Source organism: Sinocyclocheilus grahami, unplaced genomic scaffold, assembly GCF_001515645.1.
Source record: "Sinocyclocheilus grahami isolate Dianchi unplaced genomic scaffold, SAMN03320097.WGS_v1.1 scaffold1128.1, whole genome shotgun sequence".
In the NCBI taxonomy this organism is placed as follows: Eukaryota; Metazoa; Chordata; class Actinopteri; order Cypriniformes; family Cyprinidae; genus Sinocyclocheilus; species Sinocyclocheilus grahami.
The window spans coordinates 301348-316336 of record NW_015506307.1 but is presented as its reverse complement, the minus strand read 5'-3'; the positions used below and the strand labels follow the sequence as shown (position 1 = coordinate 316336).

At 39.2% G+C, this 14989-nt stretch overlaps 2 protein-coding genes across 6 annotated transcripts in view; both read left to right on the top strand.

Annotated features, from left to right (window-relative positions):
• Positions 1 to 14989, top strand: part of LOC107567104 (gastrula zinc finger protein XlCGF7.1-like) — a 358002-nt gene that overhangs the window by 199199 nt on the left and 143814 nt on the right. The window lies entirely within an intron of this gene.
• The window catches only part of LOC107567101 (guanylate-binding protein 1-like), a 44667-nt gene that overhangs the window by 21108 nt on the left and 8570 nt on the right, over positions 1 to 14989 (top strand). The window contains exons 1-7 of one of the 2 annotated variants that reach the window (XM_016252713.1): positions 2083 to 2094; positions 2448 to 2639; positions 2910 to 3037; positions 4787 to 4896; positions 7859 to 8043; positions 11518 to 11760; positions 12200 to 12480. In XM_016252713.1, coding sequence (XP_016108199.1) covers positions 2465 to 2639; positions 2910 to 3037; positions 4787 to 4896; positions 7859 to 8043; positions 11518 to 11760; positions 12200 to 12480 — 1122 coding nt within the window. In that variant the 5' untranslated portion in view covers positions 2083 to 2094; positions 2448 to 2464. Of the gene's footprint in view, positions 1 to 2082; positions 2095 to 2447; positions 2640 to 2909; positions 3038 to 4786; positions 4897 to 7858; positions 8044 to 11517; positions 11761 to 12199; positions 12481 to 14989 lie in introns of those variants that run through there. The other variant, XM_016252712.1, reaches the window with a different exon arrangement.

Sequence of the window (14989 nt, the reverse complement as noted above, 5' to 3'; positions counted from 1 at the left end):
CCAGGACATTTTTTTATATAACTCTGATTGTATTTGTCTGAAAGAAGAAAGCCATATACACCTAGAATGGCTTGAGGGTGAGTAAATACTGGGGTAAATTATGGGTAGAACTATGCCTTAAAGGGGTCATATAATGCTGCTAAAAAGAACATTATTTGGTGTAATGAAATGTGTTTATGCAGTTTAAAGTTAAAACCGCCTTTTTGAAACACGTCGATTTTTACAAAGCTCATCGGTCTGAAAAAGCGAGGTGTGCTGTGATTGGCCGAATACCTCAAGCGTGAGATGGAAATGTTACGCCCCTCACCATACTGTTGATGCCGTGTCCGGCCGAAGCAATGAGACAAAAACATTAAAACCCATTACAAAGGAGGCATTTGTTGCATCCAGTGGGGACATAATTACTGATTATAAATACTGTCTTTTTACGTGTTACGTTGGATTGCATTGCGCCGCATAAACATAAAACCCTGTCTGCATTTGTGATCGGAGAAATTACAAACAACAAGTGCTACTCTACTGCCCAAAACTCGCGTTTGAATCATCAGTGGCAAATCCTTTGAATGAAAACGTACTTACAGGCTGTGAGTCAGAACTGCCGGCAATGTAGTCTAACGTTACTCTCCCAGGATCAGTAAACAGTCCTCCATAAAATGTGCTGCACACATCTGGATATTTGGGTTAAACTGTTCTGGAACAGTGTTGTAAATACAACTTAACCACTGATTTGTAGTCGTGTCCTCTTTTGGAAGACCAAACAAAGTATTTTCTCTTTCACAACGAAAAGCACAGCGGCCTAGCGTGAGGGGAAGCCCCGGCTTAGCGTGCGCTGAGGCCGGATAGAGTAAGCTGAGGCGGCAGGGTTGAGAACGGCGCGCCCGGCGGATGCGACGAATGAGCGGCAACCACATGTGACGACCCCGGGCTGGACTCCGCTTTGTCCACGGTGAAAGTTGATGTATTCCCTCAGCGACCAGCACAGATCAGCTCTAGGCATGACGAAGCGGATATTGTCCTCTTTTGGAAGACCAAACAAAGTAGTTTCGCTTTCACAACGAAGCACACAGCGCCTTCACGACATGGCGGCGGCGGCAACAATACTACAGCGAGAATAAAAGTTACGTCTTCTTTCTTTGCGTGAACATTTGGGCGGCGTTATGCAAATCTTCTCACATAGTGAGGTAGATATGTGGGGGCGTGTTAGAACGAGCCGTTTTAGGTAGGTGTGGCTGACTCTGAACTTTTATAAAGAATATCTCTTTGGATTTGAGACTTTAGTCTTTGCAACTTTACAGATCTTTTTTATGCACCAAGAGCTTGTAACACTCCAAAGAGAAAGAAAAATTGAAATCGCATCATATGACCCCTTTAAGTGCGCTGTGTACATATGGTTTCAATTTTACCAGCTGTGAACTCACAAAAAAATCCTAAAAGGCACTTTACTTCCTCATTGCTCTGCGTTTGCCCTCTGCTCATTTTGTTTTGGATAAACCACTTGTTACGCGTCATCAGATTATGTCGCATAGCATTGCATGTTGTCATCGTATCCTGTTTACATGCCATTCAAACCGCATCAGAGTTCATTTGGAAGCAGAATCTTTTTAGCCGTCTCAGTTGGCTTTTTTGGTGTGCACCAGGGTTCGGATGGCATCGTTCACATTTACCCAAATGAACTGCAGTAACAGAGCAATCGCACCAGAGTTTGTTTTAATAGAACCAAACATGACAAGTGTGAACACACCCTTAAATAGTCTCAGTCTGTCAGTAAGAAATGTTAACATATATGTTTATCTAGTGCAAAAGATATATACATGCATATTTCAAAAACTTGAAAAAAATAAGAAATATTTGAGATTGTGCTCACCGAAGGAACATAAGTTTAAGAATGAACAGGCATTTTCGATAAGAAACTATAAAAAATAAGGAGGTTGTTAAAAAAAAGACAACAATAAAGAATTATTTGCAATCAAAGTATAATTTCATTGCCAGCCAATAAGAATAAACTGACTGGATTCAGGGGTGTGGTTTTAACCAAGAAAGAACTGTTCTAAAACAATTTCTTTCAGTACTAAAGAGAAATCACAGAGAGAGCAGGTAAGCTTTTAGTAAGCTTTAAAAACAGACAGCTCCGCTAATTTACTACTGCTCATTCTTATACCACTCAGGTCTCTCTAAGTTTCTGTGCTGTGTTGTAACCTTATGTGTAAACGAAGCATGCTTTGAATAGTGATCTGTGTCTATAAATAAGTGTATATTATATATTAAATCAGATCTCACTGCTTTGATATACTTATGAGGTAAAAATGGCCTCAACTGTCTGGGTTATAAAATATCATTAGGACAGTATAAAAACCATTATGCCTAGAAAGTCCTCATAATTATAGGAGCATTAACTTGTGACTGTGTGTGTGTGTGTGTGTGTGTGTGTGTGTGTGTGTGTGTTTAAGCTACAACTCCAGTGACCATGCAGAGTCCAGTGTGTCTGATTGACAATGATGTGGATGGGAAGCTGTATGTCAAGGAGTCAGCGCTGCAGATCCTGCAGAAGATCGAGCAGCCAGTGGTGGTGGTGGCTGTGGTGGGACTCTACCGCACCGGGAAGTCCTACCTGATGAACCGCCTTGCAGGACAACAAACAGGTTAGACCTAAATAGGCAGCAACATTCAAAGAGCAATTGAATGACAGTTACTACTGGTTAGAATTAAAACAGATCTAGACTTGGTCACTATTCCATCATCAGCCTCAAACTTCCTTTAATTCGGCAAGACTGTGATCTAATATGAAATTAAACACACAAATTGTCATAGTCTAAATAATTCACTGCTCTGCACTAACATTTACAAAGAAGGTTAATGGAACTGTATGCATGTTATCAGTGTTCCATGTTTCTTTGTTCTTTCTCTCTTAGGATTTGAATTGGGCAGCACCATTGAGTCTAAGACTAAGGGCATCTGGATGTGGTGTGTGCCCCACCCCACTAAAGCAGGAACCACTCTGGTTCTGCTGGACACTGAGGGACTTGGAGATGTGGACAAGGTGATGATAATCCACCCCATATCGGTGTAATGTGAATAATAATTTCAAATCAAAATCATTGTATTCAGAAGGACCAAGACTCTTCAGATGTACCTGTTAACTGACATATGAAACTAACTATAGCTCAGATAAAATTATTTAGCCGAATGCACAATTAGCAGGTAAGTGTTTATTGAAAATGGTTGGAGCAGTTCATTGCAACAGAGCATTTAATATTTTAAACATGAAACAATAATAATACAAACACGGCTTTAAAAAGGTTTCCAGTACATTTTTGCTCCTATCACTATAACTGTAGCCTAACTTTACTTTTGTCCCATCAAATAAAACATCTCAGTTATTGTTGTAACCTCTGTTCCCCGATGGAGGGAACATGACGACATGTTGTATTACTGATACCAGGGGTTACACTTAAGAGCCCCAAGCACCTCTGATGTTTCAGTAAAGGACAATGAGAACTGGCGAGTGGAATTTACATGCCAGCCATTTCGCTTTGACATACGGGTAGGCCAACACCATCTCAAGGCCAATTCGTGTGTATTTTACGAGGTAGCTATTTCGTCCGAATTCATATGACCTCACTCGTACAATTTTGTACGATTTCTGTGACGGTTAAGTTTAGGGGAGGTGTGGTCCTTCGTATGAATTCCTACGAATTTGCCACCTCGTAAAATTTGCCACCTACGAATTTGCCACCTCGTAAAATATATAAGATTTTTCACAAATCGCATGAATTCGTATGAGTGAGGTCGTTATTAATAGTTATTAAGGTAGTTGTTAAATTGAGGTATTGGGTAGGATTAGGGATGTACAATATGGTCATGCAGAATATGTGCTTTATAAGTACTAATAAACAGCCAATATGTTAATAACAGGCATGGTAATAAACAAGTAGTTAATAGTGAGAATTGGTCCTTATACTAAAGTGTTACAACACACACACATATGTAAATGTTAAAGTAAAGGTTGGTTTAAAGCACTTAATTAATGCCATTTTCCCATTTTACGTGGCCTAATCTAAAGTGGGAAGTACTGTATTTATGGTTAGTAAGTTGTTAACAAAACATTATTTAACTCTATGAGCTAATTAAACAATAATAATTTGGTTAATTGCGTTGATAATGAATGAAGACCTCACTATTTGTATAGAGTCTATTAATGTATTAAAGGGGTCATATGATGCGATTTCAAGTTTTTTTACTCTCTTTGGAGTGTTACAAGCTGATTGTGCATAGATAAGATCCCTGAAGTTGCAAAGACTAAAGTCTCAAAACCAAAGAGATATTCTTTATAAAAGTTAAGACTCTGCCACGCCCCCCTAAAATGGCTCGTTCTAACACGCCCCCACATATCTACCTCACTATGTGGAAATATTTGCATAATGCCACACAAATGTTCATGCAAAGAAAGAAGGCGTGGTTTCAGTAACTGCAGTTAGTGTTGAAGCAGCCATGTCACACGCTGTGTGTTTCTAGGCAAAAGCAAAAGCACTTTATTTGGCCTTCTGAAAGTAGATGCATTTAAGAATCTTTAAGATTACTTACAACAGAACAGCAATGCATTTTATGGACGACTGTTTCGTGAACCTAGGAGCGGAGGTAATTCTGACTTTAGTTTTTGACAGATATTTTGCCATCAGGGTGTGCATGCTTCCAGTATATGTTTAGAAGTAGAAGTCCTTGTCACTATGCTGTCAGTGGTTTATGTAATGTCATTCTTTGTCAAATGATTGTATACTTTCTGTTTCAGGGGGACTCAAAGCATGATACCAAGATTTTCTGTCTGGCTGTCCTTCTCAGTAGCACTTTAGTGAATAACAGCCAAGGTACAATTGACAACAAGGCTATTGAGGAACTGCAGTATCCTTCCATTCATAGATTATAAAATTACTGTTGATATTTCATGGTTTAATAAGTTGTTATAATTATACTGTCCATGCATGGTTTCTCTTGAAGTTGAAATGATTTTTTGATCAAAATAAGCAATATAGCATTATCCGTAGAAAAAAAGTATTAAGATTTCATAATTTTATTCCCTGCCTTACACTGTGCTTGCTCTGTAAGAATTCAACAGTATTTTCTATACATTCAAAGCAGTTGGACCAGGTTGTAAAGACTAATAAATATCCTGGCAAGTGGCACACTCTTAATTTTAAAGATTGATAATCTGCTGTATTGCCGAGTTGCCCAATTACGCTTTTTCAGATATTGCCTTTCATGTAGTATGGAAAATAGCTGTTTATGAATGTTAAAGGTCTGCAAAGTTTCAAAGAACAAAAAAAAAGAAAGAAAGAAAAGAGCATGACAAATGTAGTTGCTATCTCCCAAAAATTAACCAATTACCAATTCTGCCTGAAATTAGTCATTCAATTCCAGTTTTACTTCCTGCACAAACCTATGTAGGTTTCTAACCAATTTGCATAATGGTCTTCATTGGCTGCAATGTGTACTTTAACCCGCCCCCAAACACTAGTTGTAGCTGAGGCCTGGAAGGGTTTGGTTTGTGTTGTTGCAATGTCTGGTCTGGATGACACTGTTTTCTGTGCTATGAAAGCAAAAGCACAACGTACAAAAGTACGTTGGATGCATTTTAATTTTTTTACAGTGACACCATAGCAGTATAACTCCAACCTTTCGCTGTGTTCCCAATATTTACTGACTCAAATCTTGTCAAGATCAATGTGGGATTTGCAAAACACAATCATGGGGCAGTACCCACTTATTTGACCATCTTGCACCTCTGGGTTTTGTTCTTCAAACCTCGCTTAATACATCCCAGATGATTTGACAGATGCCAGATCTTCTAACTGTAATAACTGATCTCTGGCTAATTTGGTTCTTCAAACAAGTTTGCAGATTTGATTAAAATATCTGGAATAATTTGTTTGAGATTACTGCACATTCTTGTGTGCATTGGAAAGGCCAGATATATTGATTCTCAATGCAACAGTTGGCTGGCATCCAAAATTAAAAAAGAACATCACACACCTGACGAGAAACTTGACAAATATCAAGACCAATATCAATGTGACTGCTGTGCAGAGGAAACCTTTGGAGCTAAAATTCAGATATGGAAATGGGGGTTTCATTTCCAACATGTACTATAAGTGGTAGACCAATCACAACAGACAGATCCATCTAACCAATCAAGTCAAGTCACCTTTATTTGTATAGCACTTTATACAATACTGACTGTGTCAAAGCAGCTTTACAGTGTTAAACAGGAAAATAGTTTGTCAATAATGCAAGAAGACAATAACAGAGTTATTTTTCCTGATAAAGTCAGTTCATTGATGATTCAGTGATGTCATCATCCAGAGTAGGCTCATGGAAAGGAGGGGATTTGAGTCAACAGATCCTTGAGCAAATCGTTCTACACCAGAGGTCTCCAACCCTGCTCCTGTAGTGCTATCATCCTGTAGACTTCAGTTTCAACCTGCTCCAACACACCTGCCTGTAATTATCAAGTAACCCTGAATTCCTTCAAAAGCCGGTTGGGGTTGGAGCTGACATCTGCAAGACAGCAGCTCTCTAGAAGCAGAGATGGAGACCCGTTTTAGACACTGCAATGTATATTATGAGATTATACTTTTTTTTTTTTCTTGGATGTATGCTAGATGCAAATTAGGAACCATTACAATAGCATGATGGGGGCACTTTAAGTGCAGTGGCCACTAATTATAAAAGTTACTCACCCAAAACAGTACGGCTGCACCAACAGGTAGGGGTCACCTTACACTGACACGTGAAGTTCACCAGGAGTCAAAGAATAAATAATTATTCTGTAAACCACTTTAAAACACCACAGTGTTCCTTTAAATGACCATGGCATTCACACATGTAGTTCTCTGATTTCTCAATGGCATTAAAGGGTTAGTTCACCCAAAAATGAAAATTAGGCTCCGAGGCATCCTAGGTGTATATGACTTTCTTCTTTCAGACAAATCCAGTCAGAGTTATATAAAAAATTGTCTTTGATCTTTTAAGCTCTATCATTGCAGTCAGCAGGTGTTGCATTCCTTCAGTCCAAAAGAAGTGAAATAAAAAGTGCCCATCCATTAAAAAAAGTGTCTCACACGGCTCCGGGGCGTGAAAAAAGACCTGTAGCGAATCGATGCGTTTTTGTAAGAAAAATATCCATATTCAAAACATAATAATCTAGCTTGCGCTCACTGTTGTAAAATGGAAGCAGTTCCGGGGGAATTACGTATGAGGTCAGCTTTGCGCACGCGGAGAGATCGAAACAAAACAATGGTCAAGAATTAGAAGTACAAAACGAGGATTTGTAAAGAAGAATGTCAGAGGATTTAGATATAAGCCAAGAGGAGACTGGTTTTCCTTTGCTAAAGTAAGGAAACTTTGCTTCCTTTGATCCTGTAAACAAACATTGGTTTTGACGAGACTCACCGGCGCATGCGCAACGCTGACCTGCTTCCGTGTACAACTGTTGGCACAAGCTAGATTAAAGTGATTATTATGTTTTGAATATGGATATTTTTCTTACAAAAACGCATAGATTCACTACAGGAGGCATTTGTTCACCCCCCGGATCCATGTGAGACACTTTTTTATGGCTGGGCACTTTTTATTTCACTTCTTTTGGACTGAAGCAATGCAACACACACTGCCTGCAATGATAGCGCTTGAAAGATTAAAGACCATTTTTAATATAATTCCGACTGGATTCGTCTGAAAGAAGAAAGTCATATACACCTAGGATGCCTCAGGGTGAGTAAAACACAGCCTAATTTTCATTTTTGGGTGAACTAACGCTTTAATATGTTCTCTGTTTGCTAAATGTTCAAACCTAAACCATCTCCAGATATGTCACAGAGTTGACTGAGTATATCAAGGTGAAATCATCTGATGATGAAGACGACATTGAGTTTGTTAAGTTCTTCCCTAGTTTCATCTGGGTTGTGAGGGACTTCACCCTGGAACAGAAAATCAAAGGCAAATCCGTAACCGAGGACCAATACTTAGAATTTGCCTTGAAGCTGAAATCAGGTAATATTTAAATTGAGCTTTTAAAAGGGGACCTATTATGCAAAATTCACTTTTACATTGTTTTTGAATATATTGATCTGTCCACAGTGCCTGTACTCAAGCTATTTTATTCACTCTATTAGGGTAAAAATCAATTCACTCAGTTTGTTATTTTCTACATGAATCAAAACAAGCCATTCGGGAATTTGGCCATTTGTGATGTCACAGTGAAACAGGCCCTGCCTACAGCCTACTACCTGTATAGCTGCCCTATTAGTTTAGATCCTCTCCTGAGTGAGCTGTACACAGTCCGTTTATCTCCTCACTAGTGCATTTAAGAGCAGCATTCAAGTAAGAAATTGATTAAAGCTTACTTGAAATGTTTTATTTTTTTGTATGATTCACATTAACAGCATAGACAGAAGCTGGTACTGTATATTAGGCTGCTGTCACTAATACACATACACATGCAATTTATTTCCTAGCTGTTTACCTTCATTGACATAAATGTCACTGACTGTCAGTTTACTGTATTTGACAAGGCTTTAAAACACTTGCAAATAATCAACTTTCATGATGATGGAATGTGATGCCATGTGAACATGACTGCGATATAGATGATAATCAAAAACTAAGATTTTTTTTGTTTGATGTTGGTAGAATATCCAAGGCACAAGCTGCATCCCTCTTCTGGATAGAGGGGCAGGGAGCAGCAACTCATTTGCATTTAAAGACACAAACAGCATGTTTTTTGAACAGCTTGTAACAAAAAAAGGGCCATTTGGAATCCCAGAAGATAAATGCTGTGCTTATAGTGATCAAAGCCTGTAGGCCAACATGTGTATACAGTATCTCACAGAAGTGAGTACACCCCTCACATTTGTGTAAATATTTTATTATATCTTTTCATGTGACAACACTGAAGAAATTACACTTTGCTACAATGTAAACTAGTGAGTGTACAGCTAGTATAACAGTGTAAATTTGCTGTCCCCTCAAAATAACTCAACACACAGCCATTAATGTCTAAACTGCTGGCCACAAATGTGAGTACACCCCTAAGTGAAAATGTCCAAATTGGGCCCAATTTGCCATTTTCTCTCCCCGGTGTCATGTGACTCATTAGTGTTAAGTGTAACCATAATGAGATACTGTTATTTAACCCTTTCGATTACAGATGATATTATAACCAGTGTTGAAGTGCTACATGTTGCAATACAATATAGTTACACAATAGTAGCGCTCTCCCACATATTTTGCTATTCTAATTGCACTTATTTCAATCGTTGGTATAAGTTGCAGTGGGTGGTAATAGAAATCGGGTTAAAGCAAACACTGAAGAAATTACACTTTGCTACAATGTAAACTAGTGAGTGTACAGCTAGTATAACAGTGTAAATTTGCTGTCCCCTCAAAATAACTCAACACACAGCCATTAATGTCTAAACTGCTGGCCACAAATGTGAGTACACCCCTAAGTGAAAATGTCCAAATTGGGCCCAATTTGCCATTTTCTCTCCCCGGTGTCATGTGACTCATTAGTGTTAAGTGTAACCATAATGAGATACTGTTATTTAACCCTTTCGATTACAGATGATATTATAACCAGTGTTGAAGTGCTACATGTTGCAATACAATATAGTTACACAATAGTAGCGCTCTCCCACATATTTTGCTATTCTAATTGCACTTATTTCAATCGTTGGTATAAGTTGCAGTGGGTGGTAATAGAAATCGGGTTAAAGCAAAAAAAAAATCATGAGCCTGAACTTTTTTCCGGGGGCGGAATGACTCTGGCAACTTTAACATTTGAAAGGATACTATAGCAAAGTTATTGCTTTAACTATTCAAACTGATTTTTTTTCATGAATATATATGGTTGACATGAAGAATGAAAGCTGTATCATACACTTAAAAATTATGAGCTATATCACCACTTATCGACACTAGGGGTGTGACAATACACTTAGTTCACGAGATGAGACAAAATACAGATGCTTGGTTCACTAGAACGAGACAATGTTTTAATACTATTTTTAAGAAATTTTCAATGACAAAACATTTGTCTTTTAATTACAAAAAGTAAAACAAAGCAGTTGTATTTAGAAATATTTCAACCAATCTAGGGCTGTAACTAATGATTATTTTGGTAATCAAGTAATCTACTGATTATTTTGACAATTGAATAATCTGATATTTTTTAGTAACAAACACCTAAGTGAAAATCAGGCTTTAGTATGAATATTTATATATAAACTAACGACGAGGCAATAATAATTGACTCAAATAAAATATCAAAACCAAGAAATTACATGATTGTATTGAACAACACAGTTAAAATACATAATGTAATATGCCTATACATAATATGAACATAACCAACTTAAGTACATTATGTATTAAAACAAATACCTGCAGAGGGCGCCAACGGCTTGGTGACGTTTCACTTTACAGCGTGATTAAACTATGTTTAAATCCATTTTATTTTAATATATGGCCACAAATATGGCAACAAAACATTCTGATCGTCTGCTTCTAATTGCAGCTTCAAAGGCCTCTACAGGATACCAGACGAGGAATAAGGGTCTTATCTAGCGAAACGATCGGTCATTTTCTAAAAAAAGTATATGCTTTATAAACAAAAATGCACTTGCACTGCTCTGTGATGCACATCCATGACTTCACGTAATACGTAATTACGTTTAAAAGGTCACGTTTGACGTAGGTGGAAGTTAGGTTTCAAAAGATTTAAACATCCAGGATATGCACACGAAGTGACCATTTTAAATGATAAACTGACACAAAGACATTTGAATATGTGTCATTAAACATACAAAAACTTTTGAACAGTCCTTCTCCACATTTGTAAACACCTGACTGAGTCGGTACTTCCACCTACGTCAAGCAGTGCAAGGCGTGCATTTTTGTTTATAAAGCATATACTTTTTTTCTTTTAGAAAATGACCGATTGTTTCGCTAGATAAGACCCTTATTCCTCGTCTGGTATCGTGTAGAGCCCTTTGAAGCTGCAATTAGAAGCAGACAATCAGAATGCTTTGTTGCCATATTTGTGGCATCCCCATCTTGGGTGACATGGGGATGAGTAAATTATCAGGAAATTTTCATTTGAAAGTGGACTAATCCTTTAAAGCAGGTGTTCATCACTAATGCTCAGTCAATTGCCACTTAATTAATCACTTCATCTAATGAACTTAAATGCTGCTTCAGTGTTACTTTTTAGACTCTGTAGTGTGGCTTATATTAGCGATTCAACGCTGTTCCTAGAGCACCTAAACAAAGAGCTGGTTCAGGTCATCAGCTCATTTAGAAGAGATTCCAAGATCTGAAATGGGTGTATCAGACAAAGGAGACATTCATAATGTGTAGCGTTACCACCACTGGACCAGCGATTTTGCTCTGAGGGAAAGGCAATTTACAAACAATGCTGTATTTTGCTAATCTCTTTAACAAAAAGCTGTTTTGTATCTTTTAAAGGCAATTCAAGACCAGTTAAAGAGTTCAACCTTCCAAGAGAATGCATCCGAAATTATTTCCCATCCCGGAAGTGTTTTACATTCCCATTTCCAACCACCTCAGAGAAAGTGTCTCGTCTGGAAAGCTTGGATTCTGCTGACCTTTCCTCTGAGTTCCTTGAGGTCACAGATCGTTTCTGCAAGTTTATCTTTGACAAGAGTGAAATTAAAAAGCTGAAAGATGGATACATAGTCACAGGCAGAGGTGATTCAATAAGATATATGAGATATAAATAAATAAATAAAAATACTTTAATACAGAATATGATAATTTTTACCATATTCATTTACACAAGTGAATGTCTCAACACAGTAGTAGAAATCAGAGACATGTCTTTTCCATTTAGTTGTTGAAAAACTGCTGTCAATAGAACACTTTGGCACAACTATTTTTTAGGTTGTATGCACCATAATGCCAATATAACCCTAGGGAGACATACTGGTTTCTAAATAGAATGTTTGTGATCTAATAGTGCTAAACTGAGAGAAGGGAGACACAATGTAAGCTCATAATCTTTCATTGTTAATGTTAGAAATTCCAGTTTAAAAAAAGAGCTACCAATTCAGTAATGACTATGTTTATGGCACTTTCTGGACAACATGTTATTAATATCCCTGTGTTTGACCCTTCTCTTTCCCTGAAGTCCTCTGCCAGCTGGTGAAGACATATGTAGACACAATTTCCAGTGGTCAAGTACCATTTCTGGAGAATGCTGTGCTCACTGTGTCAGTGATTGAGAATGAGGCTGCAGTGAAGGAGGGCCTTCAGGTGTACCAGAGTGGAATGGAGAAGCTGAAGGACTCCTTCCCTCTGGAACTGAGGGATGTGTGCGCAGAACACCAACGTCTCAGCAGCATAGCGACACAAACCTTCATGGGGCGTTCCTTTAAGGACAGTGAGGGGACATACACGAAATGTCTAGAGGTGATGCCCAGTAAATAACGTATTTTGATAGTCCCTTTAGCACATTCTGTTATCTATAAGTAACGATGCACCTACAGAACATGTCTAATAACACTCATTAGAGTGTTAGAAGACTGTTAGTTGACTGCAAGTTAATGTCAGCTTATTCTAATCCTACCAAAGTTATTTATAGTCAGTAGAATGTCTGTTGGGAGATCATCACAATAAAGAGTTAGCAGATATTAGACGGTCTACTAATACTCTAATGAAAGTTAGTAGACACGAAGGTGCAATGGTACTTATTTTCAACAGAATGTTCAAACGGGACCATCAAAATAAATTGTTACCACAATTTATTTGTTTTCCAAGAATTAACTTAAATGATTTTAGCAAATGGCTGCAATATAACAAAGAGTGAAAAATTTAAGGGGGTCTGAATACTTTCCGTACCCACTGTATATCACAAAATATATCATACTTTGTGACTTGCACATCTACCCACACCACAGTGTGCACCACCCTCTAGTTAAAAGATTGGTCATGAAGATGAAGATTGGTGAGTTATAGTTGCATGACAAGCCACTCCCCCAGACAAGCAAGCCTCACTCATTCAAGTTTATACCGAAAAGTCGAGCTGAGGCCCAGCACTCAGCAGGCAGTTCAGGGTTGTGGCAGGAGTGAAAACCATGATCCTGAATAGCAAAACATGGGATTTCCAAATCCAGATCATTCTGATCCAGATTAAGCTTTTTGAACAACTGGCTCCTGGATCTTCCCAGCTTTGTAATGGCAGTGAATATTGTCTGAGATTTTGAAGCTCCAAAAAGCGTGTCCATCCATCATAAAAGTAATCTATAAGACTCCAGTGGGTTAATGAATGCTTTCTGATGCGTGTTGGTACCCCTCATCTCTGCCAGGTTGAGTTGGAGATGTCATTTCTGGACCACCATGATGGACACTGCCTGGCCCAGGGCCAACACGGTGACATTAGTTGCCCAGAGGCCACAGCCGGAGTTTAGAACAACCTTTGTGCAATTCTTTCAGTGCTTTGGCCTGATGTACCTGCAGGATGGCCATTGTATGCAGGGCAGAGGCAGCCTGTCCAGTGGCACTGTAAGCCTTATTAACGAATGCTGATGTCAGCTTACAGGCCTTGGACGGTAGCCACGGGTGATTCCACAAGGTAGTGATGTTTTGCAGGCACTCTCTCCAACTGAGGAACCTCCACGTAGCCTCTGGCCGCTCCACCATCGAGAGCGGTGAAGATAGAAGAGGTCATAGATCTGTTTTGAGCACCTCTGGGAAGAAAGGGACTGGGGCAGAGTGTGGCTGTGCACTGTGTCCCGCCCCAGGAACCAATCATCCAGCCACAAGGGCTCAAAGCAAGGCAGCGGGTTCATTTCCAGCTCAATGCTCGCGGTTGCCCGGGCAAGCATGGCTGTTAACTCCAAGTCTAACTCCGACTGAGCAACCACCCCAGACGGGGAGAACGAGTCTTCATTATCAGAGGGCTTTATTATTAAAGGGGTCATATGATGCTGCTAAAAAGAACATTATTTCGTGTATTTGGTGTAATGAAATGTGTTTATGCAGTTTAAGGTTAAAAAAACATAATTTTCCACATACTGTACATTATTGTTTCTCCTCTATGCCCCGCCTTTCTGAAACGCGTCGATTTTTACAAAGCTCATCAGTCTGAAAAGCGAGGTGTGCTGTGATTGGCCAGCTATCCATTGCGTTGTGATTGGCCGAAATACCTCAAGCGTGTGACGGAAATGTTACGCCCCTACCATATTGTGATGCCCTGTCCGGCCAAAGAGCGATGAGACAAAAACATTAAAACCCATTATAAACGAGGCATTTGTTGCAACCAGTGGGGACATAATTACGGATTATAATGACTTATACTGTCTTTTTACGGATTGCATCGCACCACGTAAACATAAAACCATGTCTGCATTTGTGATCGGAGAAATGACAAACAACAAGCCCTACTCTACACTGCCCAAAAAACTCGCTTTAAATATTCGTCTGTGGCAAATTCTTTAAATATAAAAAACTTACTTACAGTCTGTGAGTCAGAACAGCCGGCATTGTAGTCTACTCTACCAGAATCAGGAAACAGTCCTCCATAAAATGTGCTGGACACATCTGAATATTTGGGTCGAAGCGTTCTGAAACAGTGTTGTAAATACAACTTAACCACTGATTTCTAGTTGTGTCCTCTTTTGGAAGGCCAAACAAAGTAATTTCACTTTCACAACGAAACAGCGTCACACACCGCGGCCCTGAGTGAGCGCAGGCCGGAGGCCTAGAGTGAGCTGCGGCCTAGAGTGAGCGGAGGCCGGCTTGAGTGAGCAGAGGCGGGTGGGCTTGAGAACGGCGTGGTCGGCGGATTCGACGAAGGAACGTCCGGCGGGCTTGCAGCAACCACATGTGACGACCCTGGGCTGGACTCCGCTTCGTCCACGGTGAAAGGCGATCCAAAGCGCGAAGTTGATGTATTTCCTCAGTGACCAGCACGGATCAG